This window comes from Hyperoodon ampullatus (genome assembly GCF_949752795.1).
Source record: "Hyperoodon ampullatus genome assembly, chromosome: 1".
In the NCBI taxonomy this organism is placed as follows: Eukaryota; Metazoa; Chordata; class Mammalia; order Artiodactyla; family Ziphiidae; genus Hyperoodon; species Hyperoodon ampullatus.
This window is the reverse complement of record NC_136914.1, coordinates 27,894,611-27,908,787: the sequence shown is the minus strand read 5'-3', so window position 1 is coordinate 27,908,787 and position 14,177 is coordinate 27,894,611. Positions and strand designations below refer to the sequence as shown.

Below are 14,177 nucleotides of genomic sequence, written 5' to 3'. Positions count from 1 at the left end.
CCCCTCATACACCTCCATCTGTTTGTGCTACGCTTTCCTTAAAAATATCAATATACATTTTCTTCACACATACAAAAAGTTTCCTCTCCTGGCCAAATTTTATTTGCGGTGGTATGATTTATGCTAATAACGGAAAAGAGGAAACCTTGTACTTAGAAGTTCGGTGGCCACTGTTTCCTTGTTGCAGTCAGTGGTCAAAATTGTTCCTGCCCTGAAGTTGATCTTTTTATTTATTTATTTATTTATTTTTAAATTTTTTTATTAGTTTCTGCTTAATAACAAAGTGAATCAGTCATACATGTACCTCTGTTCCCACATCCCTTCCCTCATGCATCTCCCTCCCTCCCACCCTCCCCATCCCACCCCTCCAGGCGGTCACAAAGCACCGAGCTGATCTCCCTGTGCTGCGGCTGCTTCCCACTATCTATCTACCTTACGTTTGGTAGTGTATATATGTCCATGCCTCTCTTTCGCTTTGTCACAGCTTACCCTTCCCCCTCCCCATATCCTCAAGTCCATTCTCAAGTAGGTCTGTGTCTTTATGCCCGTTTTACCCCTAGGTTCTTCATGACATTTTTTAAAAAATTCCATATATATGTGTTAGCATACGGTATTTGTCTTTCTCTTTCTGACTCACTTCACTCTGTATGACAGACTCTAGGTCTCTCCACCTCATTACAAATAGCTCAGTTTCGTTTCTTTTTATGGCTGAGTAATATTCCATTGTATATATGTGCCACATCTTCTTTATCCATTCATCGGATGATGGACACTTAGGTTGTTTCTATCTCCGGGCTATTGTGAATAGAGCTGCAATGAACCTTTTGGTACATGTCTCTTTTTGAATTATGGTTTTCTCAGGGTATATGCCTCGTAGTGGGATTGCTGGGTCATATGGTAGTTCTATTTTTAGTTTTTTAAGGAACCTCCATACTGTTCTCCATAGTGGCTGTACCAATTCACATTCCCACCAGCAGTGCAAGAGTGTTCCCTTTTCTCCACACCCTCTCCAGCATTTATTGTTTCTAGATTTCTTGATGATGGCCATTCTGACTGGAGTGAGATGATATCTCATTGTAGTTTTGATTTGCATTTCTCTAATGATTAATGATGTTGAGCATTCTTTCATGTGTTTGTTGGCAGTCTGTATATCTTCTGTGGAGAAATGCCTATTTAAGTCTTCTGCCCATTTTTGGATTGGGTTGTTTGTTTTTTTGCTATTGAGCCGCATGAGCTGCTTATAAATTGTGGAGATTAACCCTTTGTCAGTTGCTTCATTTGCAAATATTTTCTCCCATTCTGAGGGTTGTCTTTTGGTCTCGTTTATGGTTTCCTTTGCTGTGCAAAAGCTTTGAAGTTTCATTAGGTCCCATTTGTTTATCTTTGTTTTTATTTCCATTTCCCTAGGAGGTGGGTCCAAAAGGATCTTGCTGTGATTTATGTCATAGAGTGTTCTGCCTATGTTTTCCTCTAAGAGTTTGATAGTTTCTGGCCTTCCATTTAGGTCTTTAATCCATTTTGAGCTTATTTTTGTGTATGGTGTTAGGGAATGATCTAATCTCATACTTTTACATGTCCCTGTCCAGTTTTCCCAGCACCACTTATTGAAGAGGCTGTCCTTTCTCCACTGTACATTCCTGCCTCCTTTATCAAAGATAAGTTGACCATATGTGCGTGGGTTGATCTCTGGGCTTTCTATCCTGTTGCATTGATCTATCTTTCTGTTTCTGTGCCAGTACCACACTGTCTTGTTTACTGTAGCTTTGTAGTATAGTCTGAAGTCAGGGAGCCTGATTCCTCCAGCTCCGTTTTTCGTTCTCAAGATTGCTTTGGCTATTCGGGGTCTTTTTTTTTTCCAAACAAATTTTGAAATTTTTTGTTCTACTTCTGTGAAAAATGCCAGTGGTAGTTTGATAGGGATTGCATTGAATCTGTAGATTGCTTTGGGTAGTAGAGTCATTTTCACAATATTGATTCTTCCAATCCAGAAGCATGGTATATCTCTCCATCTATTTGTATCATCTTTAATTTCTTTCATCAGTGTCTTATAATTTTCTGCATACAGGTCTTTTGTCTCCTTAGGTAGGTTTATTCCTAGATATTTTATTCTTTTTGTTGCAATGGTAAATGGAAGTGTTTTCTTGATTTCATTTTCAGATGTTTCATCGTTAGTGTACAGGAATGCCAGAGATTTCTGTGCATTAATTTTGTATCCTGCTACTTTACCAAATTCATTGATTAGCTCTAGTAGTTTTCTGGTAGCATCTTTAGGATTCTCTATGTATAGTATCATGTCATCTGCAAACAGTGACAGCTTTACTTCTTCTTTTCCGATTTGGATTCCTTTTATTTCCTTTTCTTCTCTGATTGCTGTGGCTCAAACTTCCAAAACTAGGTTGAATAAGAGTGGTGAGAGTGGGCAACCTTGTCTTGTTCTTGATCTTAGTGGAAATGGTTTCAGTTTTCCACCATTGAGGACAATGTTGGCTGTGGGTTTGTCATATATGGCCTTTATTAGGTTGAGGAAAGTTCCCTCTATGCCTACTTTCTGCAGGGTTTTTATCATAAATGGGTGTTGAATTTTGTCAAAAGCTTTCTCTGCATCTGTTGAGATGATCATATGGTTTTTCTTCTTCAGTTTGTTAATATGGTGTATCACATTGATTGATTTGCGTATATTGAGTAATCCTTGCATTCCTGGAATAAACCCCACTTGATCATGGTGTATGATCCTTTTAATGTGCTGTTGGATTCTGTTTCCTGGTATTTTGTTGAGGATTTTTGCATGTATGTTCATCAGTGATATTGGCCTGTAGTTTTCTTTCTTTGTGACATCCTTGCCTGGTTTTGGTATCAAGGTGATGGTGACCTCGTAGAATGAGTTTGGGAGTGTTCCTTCCTCTGAAATTCTTTGGAAGGGTTTGAGAAGGATGGGTGTTAGCTCTTCTCTAAATGTTTGATCGAATTTGCCTGTGAAGCCATCTGGTCCTGGGCTTTTGTTTGTTGGAAGATTTGTAATCCCAGTTTCAATTTCAGGGCTTGTGATTGGTCTATTCATATTTTCTATTTCTTCCTGATTCAGTCTTGGCAGGTTGTGCATTTCTAAGAATTTGTCCATTTCTTCCAGGTTGTCCATTTGATTGGCATAGAGTTGCTTGTAGTAATCTCTCATGATCTTTTGTATTTCTGCAGCGTCAGTTGTTACTTCTCCTTTTTCATTTCTAATTCTATTGATTTGAGTCTTCTCCCTTTTTTTCTTGATGAGTCTGGCTAATGGTTTGTCAATTCCTTAAGTTGATCTTTATGCACAGAATTAGTTATTGTGAACATTACTACTCTTTCCAGAGATTTTCTAATAACTTGGGCCAGAACTGGTTACCGAGGAGCAAGGACCTAATTCCATGCCTCCACACCCTCCCACTGCACCGCACCACACGTCTGACCTCACAAGCTCTAACCTAAATCACAGAGGCACGCGTTTGGTGGACTAACCATGACCTCCCCTGGCGGCCTCAGGGGAGTGCTCACGTCCACTGACACCTCACTTTAGTGCCTCAGCTCGTAGCGGCAGAACTGGGGTGGGGGAGGTTTGTGATCTGGAGCTCAGCACATGCTCGGCAACATGTTTCTCATTTCCTTAGCATTCATGGCTTGCTCTCAGGAATCTGTCGAAAAGGAATAAAAACCACCTGAGAGTCCACATTACCAGATTATGAACTTTTCCCATAGGTTTGAATTGCTTACTTACCTATTATAAATTAACCACAGATTCATTTGACCACCAGGTCTTAAGTCTGTTGACAGTTTTCAGCATGACCGAATGGCTCATTTTTCTTGCTTTCAGAAATTGGCTTGGTTCTCTTTAGAGCTGGGGTAAACATGCCATGTAATAAATGATTTCCACTTAATGGTACAACAGAATTATTGCTTTCTTAGATGTATGTGTCGTAAAAGTCAATCTACACGTTTATATAATTTCTTTCCTCAAAGTCTTATACTTAATTTGATATTTCTAAAACTTGCACATGTAAGTCATGTGTATAACATGCTAAAGTACTTTAACTGTGATCTTAAAACTGAATAAAAAATATTTAATAAAAAATCAGAATATTTGGCTTCCCTGGTGGCGCAGTGGTTGAGAGCCCACCTGCTGATGCAGGGGACGCGGGTTCGTGCCCCGGTCCGGGAAGATCCTACATGCCGTGGAGTGGCTGGGCCCATGAGCCATGGCTGCTGAGCCTACGCGTCTGGAGCCCGTGCTCCACAACGGGAGAGGCCACAGCAGTGAGAGGCCTGCGTACCGCAAACAAAACAAAACAAAACAAAAAAACTCATTCTATTTTAGTATTGCAAGAGTTCTGCAGCTCTTAATAGTTTGTAAATCCACTATCTCATTTGTAATTAACATTCTCAATTCTCTTACTCTATGCCTTTTTATAAGGGAATAGTTAAGACAACTTTCTTTGTTGAAAAGGGTATAAGGTATGACAAAGCCCTGAGATATTTCAGGAAATTGTATTTATTGAGAAACTGACCAAGAACCCACATTTTTCCCTGTTACTGTAAGAAGTCTCCAGAGAAAGATTTTCAAAGACTGTCAGTTCAGTTCTTCTCACTGGAAGAAGTCTGGCTCTTTTGATCCCTAACTGAATTTACATAGATCATCTACCGTTGACCATTCAGAGGTACTTAAGAACATTGCTTTTGTTCTGGACCATATGATGTATTTTAAAATTTAAAGTTGAAACATAACATATAGTGCTTCTTTGCAAATATGAGTCCAAATAAGAACAGAAATCAGTCACTGTAGAAAAACATGTAGCCCAACAGAAATCTTGACTGGGCAAGGAAGCTTCACCTACTTCACCTAGGGACGAACCCGCGTCCCCTGCATCGGCAGGCGGACTCTCAACCACTGCGCCACCAGGGAAGCCCTGAAAGGAATTTTTTATCCAAAGTTTATAATGAGTGTCTACAAATCAGTGAGAAAATTACAAATGCCCAGTTTAAAACTGGGCAAAAGATAAAGACAAGTTATTCACAGAGCAAACTGTATAAATAATAAATCAACACATAAAAAAATGTTCAACCTCACTAGAAATCAGGGAAAAGCCAATTTAAACATGAGATAGTATTTTTAACTTCAAATTGGGGGGGAAAACCGAAAGAGGGAGTGTTGAGGAAGGATTTGGGAACCAGTTCTTTACATATAGTACTGATAAGGTTGTAAATTTCAGGGAAATTTGTGAAGGAACATTTCAAAAGTTTATACATCCAGCAGTTCTACTTCTATAAATCTTTCCTAGAGATATGTGTACCTGTGTGCAAATTTATATTTACAAAGAAATATTTTCTGCTGCATTGTTGGCAATGACAAAAAATTAGAAGGAACCCAAATTCCCATCAATATGAGTGGTTAAATGACAGTAGAGCCATACTCTAGAATGCTCAGCTTCCAGTAACCAGAATAAGCTCGACCAATGTGCACTGATGTGAAAAATTTCCAAGATACATCTTAACCCCCTTGGTAGTATTCTTTTTTTTTTTTTTAATTTAATTAATTTATTTTTGGCTGTGTTGGGTCTTCGTTTCTGTGCGTGGCTTTCTCTAGTTGCGGCGAGCGTGGGCCTCTCTTCATCACGGTGCGCGGGCCTCTCACGGTCGCGGCCTCTCTTGTTGCGGAGCACAAGCTCCAGACGCGCAGGCTCAGTAGTTGTGGCTCACGGGCCTAGTTGCTCCACGGCATGTGGGATCTTCCCAGACCAGGGCTCGAACCCGTGTCCCCTGCATTGGCAGGCGGATTCTCAACCACTGCGCCACCAGGGAAGCCCCGGTAGTATTCTTTATATCTTAAAATGTGCATACCTATGACACATAAATTCCATGTCTAATTTTCTGTCCTACAAACCTACGAAAAGCTACAGACTTCTGATCAATATCCCCCAAACTATTGTCAATTGTAAGAAGTATGTCCAAAAGAAAAAAAAAAGAATCAGAAATCTGTTCAAAACCAGCAGATTTTAAAGAACTAATTATCCCCTCACCCACCTCTGTTTTGCTAGAGCAACACTGGAAGACTGCAACTAGGAAAGAGAGCAAGCCTAACTCCCACCTCAAATCTTGTCTCTCAACTACAGGGTATGATGAAGTCATTTAAAAAATATATTTAAAGGAGACTGAACCCTTAGGTGAAAGACCCCAAGAAGTTATTTCCCTAAAATAGACAGTAAATAAGGAATTTGGAATGAGTTGCAGTGGAAAGATGTGAAATGTCTTTCTTTGGGTCTTCTTAAAATGATAACATTCCCACATATGTCTGCAGTGTTTTAAATATTTTACATTTATGTAGTAAACATTGAAAGACAGAAAGACAGAGGTTATTTCCAACTAGATGTTATCCTTTCCCCCCAATGGAACTATGCTTTCCTTTCTAGACACATGAGCTCTCCTTTTTCGAGTCTGAGATTGGAAGTTCTCATGGTTGAATTGTTAACACATTTATCTTTATTTGGGTTGAGTTTGATCCAGCTACTCTGAAGACTATGGTTTCTTCACTAAAAATTGCTTCAGTTGTAGATTTATCACCTGGTTGGCAAACACTGGCTAACTTCAGGCACAAGAACATTACTCTGAACCTGGGTGTGGTTAGTGAGATAGAAACCAACATTATTTTTTCCTTCATGATATGAAATATACTCTATCTTTACTCCCAGGGTTTTGTCCAAAAAACTCATAAAACATAAATTGACTCTGCCATTCAGACTCCCATGTTCTCCTCCAATGGACACAGCAAAGTCTAAGTTCAATTACACCAAGACTGATGCCAAATTTCAAAAAACGAGAGCACCCTCCATTTCTGCTAGTGCCAGGTGTGTTGTTCCAGGTGCACAGAAGTATCTTAAAAAGTCTTAGTAAATCTCATTCTACAATAAATAATTACTCAACAAGTTCTCTCTGGACCAGGGTATACTAAGCCAGTGTCTGCTTTGTATTGCAGGTGAAGAAGTTTGTGGTCTTTCATGGAGCTTCCGTTTACCAACCTGGAAATGGCATTCATTTTATTGGCTTTTGTTATCTTTTCCCTCTTTACTCTGGCTTCCATCTACACTGACCCGGATGAGAGGAATGAAGGTAAACAGAGAGAGCTCTTCATAAGAGTCCCCGTTTCCTTTCCCCACCCAATCATCTTTCTCTATGGTTTGATTTGGTTTAGTTTCTATTCTGTATGTGAGAATGAGTTTGTTTTGGGGTGTGCTGTGTGTGTGTGTGTGTGTGTGTATGAGAGAAAGGAGACAGAGAGACAGAGAAGGAGAGTTTTATTAAATAGCCTGAAATATCTACTGTGGCATTTTACCATTATTTATTAAGAGAGGTTTGGAAATGGAAACGATTATTCACATGACTTTTAATCCCAGAATTTTGCAGGTCTTATGCTCTGAATTTTATATATATATATATATATATATATATATGTATATGTATATATATAATTTTTCTTTCACCATCCTCCCATCACTGCCCCTCATCCCTGTCCCCCATCAGAAACTTAAAATGTGCAAAAAGCACAATATCTTTCAAAGTCATTAAAGGTAATTTTCACAGGCTAAATGCAAGTTCACAAGAAACAAATTCCATTATTGTATACATATATGGTGTGTGGAGGTGTGCATTTTTGTTCAACTATAAATAAGAAGGAAAAGAATTAAAGGTTTTTTCCTAATGAGCTCTTGTCAAAGCCCAAACTTTCAAAAAAAATGTAGAAGCGTTTAAAAAACTCAACACCACATGTTTGCTTATTGCCAATCATAACAATTATTAGCAATAATATGTAATTTAAATGGCAGTTCTTGGTATTTCACTGTAGTTCAGGTCCTACCAAATTTCACACAAAATTAATGGTGACTGACCATTTTTGAGGGCAAAAATTATATATATATATATATATATATATATATATATATATGGCATATGCTAAGGAAATAATATATGTTTGTAGAGAATAAGATAAAATCATAAAAAGAAAGCTGTGCTTCCTAAAATTGTGATACCTCTCCATCAATTTCTGGCTGTGAAAGAAGTGCTCTCTGTAAAAGACAATAGTATTCTCCGTCTTATAAACATAGTACATTTACAGAAGTAGAAAACAAGAAGCCACAGTAAACAGACATTCCAATTCATGCTGACATGAAGATTGGGAAGCATAACTGGAGTCCGTAAAGTCTTTTTCATGCTCCATATTGTTTTAGTTTAAAATGGGTTTGGCTGAAAGAAAGAGTAAGAGCAAAATTGCAGTTACTTTAACTAGATGATAATGTCTTTCTCTCACACATAAAGGAAGCCTGGGGGTAGGAAGTTCCCTCCTGACACGACTCCCTGGTGTCCTGGACCCAGGCCACACTGTCATGGTTCCCTCCCATCTCCTATGGCAGCTCCCATGTCCGGCACTGACCCAGCTGGCCCATCTTCCACTATCATCTATGCATGCCTGTCAGCAAGAAGAAGCAAGAGGGCACACCTCTGTCTTTTAAGAGCGCTCCCAGAACCTACACTCACCACTTCCCTTTGGCCAGAATTTAGTCCACGGACATACCCAAAGGAAAGCTGGGAAATGTAATAGTTATTCTGGGAGGCGTGTGCGGAGCAAAAACTTTGGGTTTTGTTCCTAAAGGAAGAGGGGTACACCCAGCAGTGTCTGCCAGACACGTAGACTCCTAACCATGCATTCACTACGGGGCTGGTAGTCATGAAATCGGGGAATATTTGAGCTAGAAGGAATGTTAAGAGAGCATCTGATTTACTGATGCTTAACCAGAACTGAATATCAGAAAGGCACCTCATACTTGGGGCCCATCACAAACCCAGCAAATACGCATTTCTGGGTGTCCCACCTGGCCACGTGTCTTTAAACAAGACCCCCTACCACCCCCCCCCCCATTTTTCTAGCTTTCTTCTCTGGTTAAGAAGCATTGACCAACTATTCATATTTCAGATGTGACAACAGAGACCCACAAATGTTTAGTGAGCTTCTCAGGTGCTCAGTTAATTAGCAGAAGAGCCAAAACTAGAGCACAGACTCCCCGTTGCAAGTTCCTGCCCCCTCTCTGCACCCCTGTGATTCCCCAGTTATGATCTATGGACACGGAGAATCAGAAGACTGGGCCAGTCATAGAAATTTACCTTTCCTTTACGCTTCTGTATTCCGTTTTTCATAAGTTCCTTTTTCTTCTGCTCTATTCCTCCTATATATGAGGTCTACTTTCCAAGCTAAAGCAATTCTTCCATTTGAATACTGTTCACTGACAGAACTAGACCCAGCTGCCCAAGAATTCTCATCGAAGAACACCCTTGCTTCCCTTCGTGACCACCAGGTCGGTGCCAAGCACAATTTTGCATGAAAGTACAAAATGTATACACTTTCCTAAATGTGGTAAGACACAGGAGTAAAACCCACCTTCATTAAAATTGCAGGGCTATTTTAATCTCCTTTCTGGCACAAGCAGAGAATTGCAGGGGCCACAAAAATAAACTTAAGAGAGGCAGATTTAATTTCACATGCTTATTTAAAATCCGATAGACTCAGCTATGGGTAATGGAGAATCTAAATCTGAATGGGACTCAGCTCCTATGTCAGGGAGCTGATTGTCTCATGGAGGATTCAGTTGTATAACCATAGCAGACCCAGTGAATTGGCTACCAGAGTTTTCAACTAAGGAAGTGGGGGCCAGAACGGAAGCTCTTTCTTTGGGGTATTGCGGTGGGCTTCACGGAAGAGTTGGCCACCCTGATGCAGGTGATATTGACAGAGTAGGGTGGGTGGGGTGCATTCCAACTAAGAAAACAGCTTAAGGAAAATTACCTGACCGAAAACAATTAAATGTATAAGAGGAAAAATCAGCTATAGTTTGGAATGTACCTTAAGTCCAAGAAGGAATTGAACAGAACTGATCATTGGCCAGAATCTTCTCAAGTCCTTCAGAGGTCAGAAGACGAACAAAGCATTTTAACAGGGCGTCTCTTAAACGTAAGAGATGGGTGCCTCTGACCTCAGCCTCCCACGTGAGAGCAAAGGCTCTCAAGCTCTAACTTGCACATAAGTCACCTAGAGATTTTATGAAAAAGTAGACTACTGTTCAGTAGGTCTGGGTAGGAGCTGAGATTCTGCATTTCTAAGAAGCTTCCAGGTGACGACCATGGTCTAGAAGACGAGCCCAGCCACAGATGTGACACTTGCAGGCCCCAGGGGGCCAAGCTCATCTGTGTGCAGCAGGGGAGGCGGGAGCTTGGCTACGTGGCTGGGCGTCCACGTTCCGTCCCGTAAGCAAGGCCCTACAGGACACGGGGCAGACCCAGAGCTGGAGGGCAGGGCCTCAGCCTCCAGCACAGCGCAGTCTTGCCTCAGGTCCTAACGTGTCAGGAGTGGGTGGATTAAGGTTTAAGAAAATAGTTTATATGTTTAGAAGAGTTGAGAGTCATTCTTATTTTTTTAGGGAAGAAATTGTATTTAATTAGGTTAATTAATCATTTTTAGTTGAAGTATAGTTGATTTACAATGTTGTGTTAGTTTTAGGTGTACAGCACAGTGATTCATATATATATATTCTTCTTCAGATTCTTTTCCATTATAGGTTATTACCAAATATTGAGTATAGTTCCCTGTGCCATAGAGTAGGTCCTTATTGGTTATGAGAGTCACTCTTTAAAAATCAGAATATTGGAGTGTGCAGTGAAGCGGAGGCAGAGCGGCTCCGCGAGCTCCTCTCTCTCCACTTTCCCATAGAGAACCCCTGACTGGCCGCTGAGGGCGAGCCACACACACGCCCTCGCGCCCGGCGAACCCGCGAAGTCAGTATCATATGACACAGGCTTTGCCGCAGTTCATCTTCCTCCCTGTGTACTTTCCGTTTGCCTTCCTGGAATTCTGCTGCATCACAGAAGCTGGAAGTTCTGATGTTCCATTGAAATCACGATGGAAAGTCTTGACTTGACCGGTCAGAGTAATGAAAGGCGGTAACAGAAATAAAGATTATTCCGCAGAAGGAGAAGGAGCTGGAAAAGGACCAAAACGAAAGTGCCTTCAGTGGCATCCATTGCTAGCAAAGCAACTTCTTGACTTTTCAGAAGAGGAAGAAGAGGAAGACGAAGAGGAGGATATTGATAAGGTTCAACTTCTTGGGGCCGCTGGTCTAGAGCAAGATGGTGAAACTGAAGATGATGAATCACCAGAACAGCGAGCCTGGAGACCAATGAATGCATTTCTCTTATTTTGCAAACGTCATCGCTCTCTTGTACGTCAGGAACACCCCAGGCTTGATAACCGAGGTGCTACCAAGATACTAGCTGATTGGTGGGCTGTTCTCGATCCAAAGGAAAAGCAGAAATACACAGACATGGCCAAGGAGTATAAACATGCATTTATGAAAGCAAATCCTGGCTACAAATGGTGTGCTACCACAAACAAGCCTGTGAAATCCCCAACATCCACTGTCAATCCACGGGAGAAACTATGGGCCTTCCCATCTGACTCTTCAAGAGCCTTGCCAAGCCCCAAGAAAACAAAGCCTGAAGAAATGCCTCAGCTTAACTTTGGGATGGCTGATCCTACTCAAATGGGAGGCCTGAGCATGCTGCTTTTAGCTGCAGAACATGTTCTTGGGACACCAGAGATATCCTCTGGCACTTGCAGGCCTGATGTTTCAGAATCCTCTGAATTGCGTCAGAAGTCACCATTATTTCAGTTTGCCGAGATATCTTCAGGTACCTCCCACCCTGATGTTGCGTCAAAACAATGTCAAGCATCAGCCTTGTTTCAGTTTGCAGAGATTTGTTCGAAGACTTCACAGTTGGGCGGTGCTGAACCTGTAAAACGCTGTGGAAAGTCTGCCCTCTTTCAACTGGCAGAGATGTGCCTGGCATCAGAGGGGGTGAAAATGGAAGAATCAAAGCTAATAAAAGCCAAAGAATCAGATGGCGGAAGAATTCAAGAATTGGAGAAGGGCAAGGAAGAAAGAGAAATGAAAATGGAGAAAATCGATGAAGCCAGGTTCCAGAAAGAAGCAGAATTTGAAACATCAGCTAAGGAAAATGTAAGAGATTCTAAGGAATTAAGAAATTTTGAGGAGCTGCGAATGGATGATATAATGGGTATAAAAATGGAAGATCCTAAAGCAATTAAAAAGGAAGAATTAGAGGAAGATCAAAAATGTAGTCACTTCCCTGATTTTTCTTACTCTGGCAGTAGCAAGATAATAATAAGCGATGTTCCCAGTAGAAAGGATCCCATGTGCCATCCTCATGGCATTAGGATCATCGAGGATCCCACAGCATTAAGCAAACCAGACAAGCTAAAAAAGAAAAAGAAGAAAAACAAAATGGATCGACATGGAAATGATAAATCCACACCCAAGCAGACTTGCCAAAAGAGGCAGTCCTCGGAATCTGATATCGAGAGTGTCATGTACACCATTGAAGCTGTTGCAAAGGGAGACTGGGGCATCGAGAAGCTTGGAGATACCCCTCGCAAGAAGGTCCATACATCCTCGAGTGGCAAGGGAAGCATTTTGGATGCCAAGCCACCAAAGAAGAGAGTGAAATCAAGAGAGAAGAAAATGTCAAAGGAGAAATCCTCAGACACCAGCCAAGAGTCAAGACCTCAAGATTTTATCAGTATTTCTGCCAGCAAGAACATTTCTGGTGAGGTACCAGAGGGTATAAAAGCAGAACCTTTGACCCCTACGGAGGCTGCATTACCACCCAGTCTATCGGGACAGGCCAAGCCTGAGGACAGTGAGTGTCACAGAAAAATAGAGACTTGTGGCTCCCGGAAATCTGAGAGGTCTTGCAAAGGTGCTCTTTATAAAACCCTGGTGTCTGAGGGTATGCTCACGTCTCTGCGAGCTAATGTTGGCAGAGGGAAACGAAGGTCAGGAAAAGGAAAGTCCTCTGATCATGAAGAGTGTTGGCATGAAGAAAGCTGGACATTTCACCAGAGTGGGACCAGTGGAAGCAAGAAGTTCAAGAAGACAAAGGCAAAGGAAGACTCTCTCCTTGGCTCAGCAAAGCTGTGTGAAGAATGTGAAAAGAAATTCCACAGCCTCCCTCAGTATAGTCCTGTTACATTTGACGAGAAATGTGTACCTGTCCCAAGAAAAAAGAAGAAGACTGGACATATGTCCTCAGAACCGACCCAAACCAGCAAAGGTCCTTTCCAGTCTCAGAAAAAGAACTTATTCCACAAAATTGTCAGCAAATACAAGCACAAAAAGGAGAAGCCTAATGGTCCGGAAAAAGGAAGTGGGGATAAATGGTCAAACAAGCAACTCTTCTTGGCTGCCATTCACCCTACAGAAGCCATATTTTCAGAAGACAGAAACACCACAGAGCCTGCTTATAAGGTTAAAAATGCCCCATCCATTCCCAACACTCCAGAGCCAACAACAGTGCAAGAACCCTTGGTGGGCAGTCAAAAGAGAAAAGCAAGGAAAACCAAGATCACACACCTTGTCAGGACAGCAGATGGCCGGGTATCACCAGCAGGAGGTACTTTGGATGACAAACCAAAGGAACAACTGCAGAGGAGTCTCGTTAAGGTGACCGAGACAGGCTGCAATGACGAATGCTCACACAACCAAGAGGCCACGGAGACGCGGAGCAGCACCCCGGAGATGCCCGCCGTGTCTGCGTTCTTCAGCCTCGCTGCGCTGGCCGGAGTGGCTGCCGTGGAAAATGCATAGAAGTCAGAGATCCACTCCGCTCACCCATGACGGACAGCCAAAAGAAATGCCCCAGACTCCTGTACTTATTTCTTGCGCTGACCAGTGAAGCGCCCTTTAATTGTAAAACATTGTGCTTTACCTACTACCCTAGCCTTGTCTTTATTGAGAGATGCTAGTGAGTCCATGTGGTGGAAACTATAGACAGCAAACAAGTGCTTGTTGCCCTACACGGCCCAGATTCACTTGAAGCAGAAGTTGGCACCCTGGGCCAGTTTGTTCTTTCAGAACCCAGAGTCTTTGAGGGTGATGTTGTCTGTCTGATAATGAGCAGAAATGGGATGATCCTAGAGCTTTGCTTTCTATTGAAGGCTTTTGATGGTAATAGGTGGTAACTTGGTAAAAGGCTGCCTTTACTGTAGCTCATCCAGCATCTCTTTTACCAACCAGAGAGTGTGAAACTAGTTT

General features: G+C 41.6%; 1 protein-coding gene across 1 annotated transcript; it reads left to right on the top strand.

Moving 5' to 3' along the window:
* Positions 1-10,997: 10,997 nt before the first annotated feature.
* On the top strand, positions 10,998-13,818 carry LOC307051614 (HMG box transcription factor BBX-like; the record flags this gene model as incomplete). The annotated part of the gene is given in 2 exon segments (XM_079702074.1): positions 10,998-13,723; positions 13,725-13,818. Coding segments are annotated over 2 exon segments (2,820 nt in total).
* Between the last annotated feature and the right edge of the window lie 359 nt (positions 13,819-14,177).